General features: G+C 38.6%; 1 protein-coding gene across 1 annotated transcript in view; it reads right to left on the reverse strand.

The window, feature by feature from the left end:
• The window catches only part of NUDT21 (nudix hydrolase 21), a 19,333-nt gene extending 11,453 nt beyond the window's left edge, over positions 1-7,880 (reverse strand). Inside the window, exons 1-3 of the mRNA XM_019666861.1 lie at positions 7,622-7,880; positions 4,604-4,804; positions 3,753-3,816 (exon numbers count right to left, since the gene is read on the reverse strand). Coding sequence (XP_019522406.1) covers positions 3,753-3,816; positions 4,604-4,804; positions 7,622-7,737 — 381 coding nt within the window. The 5' untranslated portion in view covers positions 7,738-7,880. The remainder of the gene's footprint in view (positions 1-3,752; positions 3,817-4,603; positions 4,805-7,621) is intronic.
• Between the last annotated feature and the right edge of the window lie 87 nt (positions 7,881-7,967).

Consider the following 7,967-nt stretch of genomic DNA (forward strand, 5'->3'; position numbering starts at 1 on the left):
TTAAAAAAAAAAAAAAAAAAAAAAAAAGATTTACAGAGAAGTTGCAAAGATGGTACAGACACTTCCCATGTATTCCACACCCACCCAGTTTTCCCTATTATAAACATCTTACATTAGTAGGGCACATTTGTCACAACTAATGAACCAATACTGATGCCTATTATTAACTGAAGTCCACACTGTATCCAGATATCCTTAGTTTTTACCTCATGTCCTTTTCCATGCCAGAATCCCATCTAGGATATCACATTATATTTAGTTGCCCTATCTCCTTAGACTTTCCCAGTTTTTGATGATCCTGACAGTTTTGATGAGTACTGGTTAGGTATTTTGTAGAATGCCCCTCAATTAGACTGGGGTTATGGATTTTGGGGAGATTGGGAAGGAAGATCACAGAGGAGAAGTGCCCTTCTCATCACATCACTTCAAGGGTACGTTCAACCAACATGACTTATGGCTGATGTTAACCTTGATCACCTGGCTGAGGTAGTGTTTGTCAGGTTTCTCCACTGTGAAATTTCATTTTTAATATATTTTTGTGACCATTTATTACTTTTCATTTTTAAAAACCTAAAATAAGAACAGATTGGCACCCTCTACTGTGGATAAGAATTTAATCTTAAAACCACACCCTCCCCCCCATTCATACATTCTCTTCCACCATCCTATTATCAATATTTAAGTCAATATTCAGCATTTAAATGAATATGACTAGGTGAACCAGACAGAGCATTTAGTAACTATAATTACATTTCCTTACTTCTAAACTCTCCCTTTTTTTTTGAGTTAATAACTGTTTCATTTCATTTGCTATCACTAATTCATCCCATTTTCCACAAGAGCTTAAATTTCTTCTCAATTCAAACATCAATTATCCTGTCAGTTTCCTTTTTCCTAAGAGACATTTTTCTATCATCCTGCTCCAATCCATAGATGCTCTCAGCTCTGCTCCACAGCCAAAGTCCTAGGGCTTCCCTTTGCCTCTCTCCTGTGTTAGATCCTCTCTAGTCTGAATCCCGTATCTTGTTTCTTAGTTTATTCTTTCATTTTGGTGGTGAACACCCTCTACTATCTTCCTGCGAAAAGGTACTAAAGATATCACATTTTTGGAAACTACATGTCTGGAAATAACTTTATTTTGTGTGCACTCTTGATTTAGTTTGATTAGACAAAAAATTCTAGGACAGAAATCACGTTGTCTCCGCTTTATGAAAGCCTGTTCCATGATCTTTTAGCTTCCAGTATGATTTCTGGGAACTGAATGACATTTCTGATTTTGATGCTTTGTATTTAACCCATCTCCTCTCCCCGTCCACAAACTATGGAAGCTTTTAGGATTTTCTGTCTATCCTGACTGATTTAAAATTTCATGATAGGCTTTTGTGTGGATCTTTTAACATTTATTATAGAGGGCACACCAGTAGTTCTTTCCAATCTGAAAGTTTATGCTCTTTGATTTTGGGAAATTTCCTTAAATTATTACTTTGTAAATTCTTCGCTTTTCTATTTATCTATACAGTTGACCCCTGAACTACACAGTTTGAACTGCATGGGTCTACTTAATACATATAGTACTATAAATGTTTTCTTTCCCTTATGATTTTCTTAAGAACGTTTTTTTCTCTAGCTTAATGTATTGTAAAATACAGTATATAATACATATAACATACAAAATTATGTGTTAATCGACTATTTACGTTATTAATAAGGCTTCTGGTCTACAGTAGGCTATTAGTTACATTTTTGGGGAGTCAAAAGTTATATGTGGATTTTAGACTGTGAGGAGAATTGGCGCCCCTAACCCTTGTGTTGTTCAAAGGTCAACTGTAGTTTATATATGGCTTTCTAGAATGATCTACCAATTTTATCTTTTCTTACCTATGTTCTATCTTTTTGTTCTACTTTCTGGTAGATTTCCTTAACTCAATCTTTTAACTCATTATTGAATTTTTCATTCTGCTAACTTTTTGAAAAATATTCGTGAGTTCTTTTTTGTTGGCTGAATGTCTTTTTTAATGGCACACTGTTTCATAGATGCAATATCTCATTTTACCACACCAAGAATATCAACCATGATTTTGTTGATCGCTGAACTTTGTTTCTGCTGAGTTCCTTTTAATTCTTTCGATCTCTTTCTTAAGAGGCTTTCTCCCAAAGCCTGATGATACATGGTTATCTGCTCACAATTAAGGGGAAAGTAATAAGATGCTTAATTGTCACCTCTGTGTACATGAGTGATTGGGCTCCACATTTCTTTGGGAAGATTCCTAAACATCATTTGGAGAGTTTTTTATTTTGGGGCTTTTGTTTGCTTTTGCATTTTTTTCATTAGTCATTTTCTCCAGAAACAAACCCGCCCAACCTCCAGCCCGAAGCAAATCTAGTTGTCAATTCTCTATCAGACTAGTAGGAGAAGTCTAGAAGTCTCACTAGTCTGGATGTAAACCTTTGATTATTCTCCCCATTTCAATCTTTTCATTGCTTAGTTTTTTCTGATTCAATCTCTACAGAAAATCCATCACCAGCCAGACTTGCCTAATTGTACGGAGTGGGGAAGACAATCTAGATATATAAATACATCCTATGCAGGCTGTCAATCAATCCAGTTTTCAGTCCAGGCATGGCCCCACTTTCACAGGCAGCAGGCACCTCCAATTCCTCAGCCTTTCTGGTATTCTGCAGTGCTGGGTCCTGACCTGTCCTCCTGCTTTGCTGAGGTTTCTGCTAAGTCAGTTATGATTTTTGTCCATCTGTTTTCCAGCTTCTAAAATTTTTTGTCTCATCTTGCACTCCCCTCAATCCTACTAGATTTTTATCTTTTTAAACTGCCTTTTTGGTGGTTTTGAGAAAGAGCTGAGGTGAGCAGGTAGGTTCAATCTACCATATGTAAATGAACACCCAAGAACAGCACAATATTTAAGAGTTACAATCCATTTAAAACATTCCTAGAAAGACAAACCAATAGGTCAAAGTGGTCGAATTACAGGTAATTTTAGTTTGGTTTCTTCTCTTACTTTTCTGTATTTGCCAAGGTTTTTGCACAGAATATGAGTTCTGTAATTAAAGGTGTGGGGGAGGGGCAGGTTGCATGCTAAAAAGAAAAATATTTAATAACGAAAACCACCTATAATCTCAAAAACCTCCAGCATCTATGCATTTGGCAGACATGAGAATGACTTTTAAAAAGTAGTGCAACCTGAGCAACGCCTAAAAGATGTGCAGAAATGAAAATAGGTAAATAACAGGAATCATTCTCTTGTCCAAATTCTAGAGAGGTCTACTCTGGAACAAAACTGCCTGCATTCAAATCTCCGCTCCACGACATACTGGCTGTATAACATCTAGCAAATCACTTGAACCCTCTGTGCCCCAGTTTCCTTAGTAAAATGAGATTAATAATAATACCTACCTCCTAGGGCTGTTGTAATGATTAAAGGAGTTACCACATGTAAAACACGTAGTGCCTAGCACAGCAGGTATCTAATAAATGTTGGCTTTTGTTAACGATTATTGTTACATCAACATTTCAATGAAAACAAAAATGTTACAATAAAGCAAGGATAAGTTCAATTCGCAAAAAATAAACATTGTACATACTAACATTGTGGGATTTAAGTTCTATTTATTGAAAAGTAAACATTCAAAATAAACTCATCCTTTTCACAAGACATAAAAAGCCTAATCATCCATTAAGTTAATGACATTCAGATAGACAATAATAAAACTGTCAAAGTGGTTAAACAAAAAAGTACCTCTGTCATTAAGCGTTTTAGTCCTTCAACTTCATCTTCTCCTGGGTTAAGTTCACCACCAGGTCTGCATAAAGGTTAAGAATTTCAGCTTTCAACTTAATACAGTTTGGGGATAACAGGAGGAAGACAAATTTTTATCAAGTAACTATATAACACATTTGTATATGTTATATATATATAAATGTCACCTGATAAGGCAATCACAGCAAACAAATGTTAAAGAGAGGGGGAAGAATGTGCTAGAGATCAAGAGTTGAATTCATAATGTTAATTCACCAGACTAATGGTATACAAATGCTAATTTTAAACAAAATTTGTACCATAACATAAATAATGGAGTCTAGAAATCCCCAGAAAGCAATGAATCGCATTCTTTAGGTCTGAAGAATAGGGCATTTTTCCAGCATTCTAAACATTTGAGACCTCTCTTTTGGTACAATCTAGTCAAACAGCTGTGAACTAAATGTATATCGAGAAATTTATGAGCTTACATGATAAAACTAAACAATTATCTGTAAAAATGTAAGCCATTTTAAGGCTAGCAATCAACTGTTCTAGTAATGCTACAGTGACACCTAGTAACAGAAACTGGGCCAATTTGTGTTTAACAGGGCTCCTATCAAGCTCGGTCAGTAACATCAACAATATACAGAAACATGCAGATTTCTAGTTAAGCAATAAATGAGCACTGCACTGGAGAAAAATTACTTGTGATTTTCTCTTTCTAAAGACTCCATGAACAACCATGTTTGTTGAGATAAATGACTAAGGGCTAAAACTGTAGTCCACAGCTCCATAAAACAGCAATCCTATTAAACGCTGTCTTGCTGCTAATTTCCAATGACACTTACAATTTGAAGAAAGTTGTTCCCAGCTGTAGCAGTAACACATGGGGTAGCCGGTGCTCATGTACAATCAGAACCCCTTCTACAGTCCTCCTCATTCCAATTTTATCAAATTCCTCCCTCATGCGCTGAAATCTGGCTGCAACAGAGCTGTCCTTCTCATAGAGGGGCTCTTTTGTACCAAAAGTGTAATTGGTAAGAGGATACCTGTGGTCCAAACACAAACATCTAGCATGAGAACTGAAGACTATAATTTACAGTAACAGATACCAACACATTAAAAAAAAAATCATGGTGAAAAAGTATATACTGTACTCAGAGACATAAGATTTACCCAAAGTTATATAACTAGTTAATGAGAGAGCAGAGAATAGAATCCATGTCTTTAGACTCTAAAACCAGAGCTTTTATTAGATCAAGCTGCTAACTCCACACTTGAACTTTCAAGTGTCGGTAGACAGCACTATCCTAAAGGCCCTTAAATGCTTAGAGAAGTGGCTATCTGGGCATCTGATAATCCTCTGGTTGTAGATCATGGCTGGTATACCGACACTGCCAACCAGCTAATGCCCCCCCTTAGGCTCCTCAGGCTAGTAATCTAACCAGAAATTCTATTAATTATGGGTGATAATGGCTCATCTTTCTTTTTCTACAAGCTGAGCCACCACTTTCCATCATCTCTCCTGTTGTTTGCCATTTCTCTCAGTCAACTATCCTCAGACTTTTTGGGGAGCACTAACAATCCTTTCCTCTTCAGATGAATACCGCCCCCCCGACTTTTTTAGTCTTCTGTATTTGTTCTATTCATTATCCTCATTCTTACTTTCTCCTCATTCAAATCGTCTGCCCGCTATACCTAATCTGAATATTCTCTCCTCCTTTATCAAGAATTCAAAATAAGGCTCATATTTTTGAAGGCTTTTCATTTTGCCTAGTAAAGATCACATTTTCCTTAAAGGTCATTAAAAATACCATATTTACATTTTATCGCACATATCACCTTGTAAACCCTCAATCATAAGCCTTACAGTAAGAAGCCTTTGATTATAAGCCTTTGAGTAAGAATGTTTGAGCTACACCTGCCTATCCCAAGATATCTTATTCTATACAAATGCCTTGATATTAAGTCAGTAACTACATAATTAATCTACTCTGCTATTCTTAAAAGGGGAACAAATCACGGTTGCCAAAACTTTAAAAATTCCAAAAGCCAAATTCTAGGCATAAATGAAGAAACTCTAAAATAACTAAAATATACCATTTCCAAGGTGCTTTAAAGATTTTTAGAAAGAACTTCCCCACTAGGTCTACTGCTGAATCTAACATTGTCATCAATAGCAGCAGCAATCTCACACAGTACTAGGTACCCGGCAATTATTTAAAAAATGCTTTATATATATTATTTAGTTTCAACAAACCAAGTTATAAAGAATTAAGGATAGTTATAATACATCTCTACTGCAAGAGCCAGCTCTTACATCAATGAAGAAACGCAATCAAGATGGAATGGCATTTTCAGCTCTGAAATCAGAGTACCAGCCTGGACACATACATATTCTTTCCATCACACTGTGAGCTTTATAAAGAGGGACTACATCTTACTTCCTTCACACTGTATACCCAGCATTATGCCCAGTACCTGGTGGGGGGTTGGGGGGTGGGGGGGAGACGCGGCGCAAAATACTGTAAATCCATCAACCCATAACTTTAATGGAGCAAAGATTAAAACATTTCCACCAAGTTAACTGTACATAATAGCTTAATGCAAATTGATCCAGTAATCAAGACAAATCGAGGGAGAACTGTTTGAGTCCTAGTTCTAATTACCACTAAAGTAATCCAGAAGCTGTGCTTTCACATTTTTTAAATGGAGAACATTTGCCTTTTCCACTTCATGGGAATCTTATGAGGATTATAAGTGATATGAAATTAAAATGTTATTATGTTAATGCAATAGCTAGAGGCATTAACTTGTACATATGCAATTATCTACTAATTCCAGATTTCACAAACCCAACATTTTTATTATCTAAATTTCCAAGCCAGGACCTGTTTTGCCAAATAAAACAATAATAACCACCTTTTCAATTTCAAATCACTTTTGAAAGAGAAAAGTTCATTTATTTGAATATAAAACAGAGAAATACCTAACGTGTCCTACCGAAACACTAATATCAGTAAATCCTCGCACCTTTTAAATACTGACCAGCATTTAAGTGGCCTCTAAGTTCCTCCACTAAGGTCGGCATCACAGTGCCTCACAAACTCTCAGGAACGATAAAAGAGCATACTGACAATTTCTTCATCAAATCACAGCCCAAATGCCAATTACCTGCCATGATTCCTCGTGAGAGTGACCTCGAAATGCAATGGCTTGAAGTGCTTAAAGAGAAAGGTGTTGACCATAAAACGCAGCCCCAATGGGTTCCCTGGGGCTACATTCTAGACCCCACGACGGTCTGAAAACTCAACCATAACAGCATCCACCCTCCCTTGCCTAACGGGTGCACGGATGCTCTCGCTGCGGCAGAGAAGACATGTGAATGCATAAGGCAGGCTAATTAGCCCTAAGCAGACGAGTCAAATGTCTTCATGAGCTGAAATGCAATACAGCACTTAAGAGGAAAAAACTACATCCTCGTGTTATAACTAGGGCTCGAAAGCTTACCGCTAGAAAAATAAACACCACGTTTTGCGGTGGCTTCTCTCTATAGACGTGCGGGGAAAGGAGGAGTTCAAAGCAAACTTGGCTTCTTCCTATAATGGCTGAATACAGCGGCATGGGAACAAGCCTTCTTCCCGGGAAGGAAAACGCTTTTAAAGGTTCTAACCCCTCAGCGCTGAAGGACAAGGAAGGGGCCTGCGGAGGTTAGAAAGGCGTGGGCTTGAGGGCGAAGTGGGGGTGGTGGGGAGGCGTGGAACCCGCGGAGCGCCGGGGTCGCGCCGGAAAAGTCGGGGTCTTTAGGAACTCTCACTAGAAAGACAAACCGAGAAGGCAGCGCGCGAAGGCCAAGACATGCTTACAGGTTGATGGTGCGCTCCAAGGTGAGGGGCTTGGTCTGCTGGATGTACTTGTTGCCGAACTGGTTGACCCCCCGGGGCCAACCGGTCTGCGAGCGATTCGGCGGCACCACGGACATGCTGGCGAGTTCGGGTACTGGCGGCGAGCAGAAAAGGGGAGGCAGGGAGACTTTCCCGGTGCCAACAGCGGTTATCTTCGTCCCACTCAGCAGCCGCCGCCCGCCATTAACATGAGAACGCAAGAAGAGGCGTATGCACGCCGGAAGTTCATACCGAGCCTGTGGCGGCAGGAAGTAGGGAGGCGGTGGCCTGCCAGGCTGAGCACCATTGGACCGACCGCTGGTGGACG

This window comes from Hipposideros armiger, unplaced genomic scaffold (genome assembly GCF_001890085.2).
Source record: "Hipposideros armiger isolate ML-2016 unplaced genomic scaffold, ASM189008v1 scaffold_479, whole genome shotgun sequence".
Lineage (NCBI taxonomy): Eukaryota > Metazoa > Chordata > Mammalia > Chiroptera > Hipposideridae > Hipposideros > Hipposideros armiger.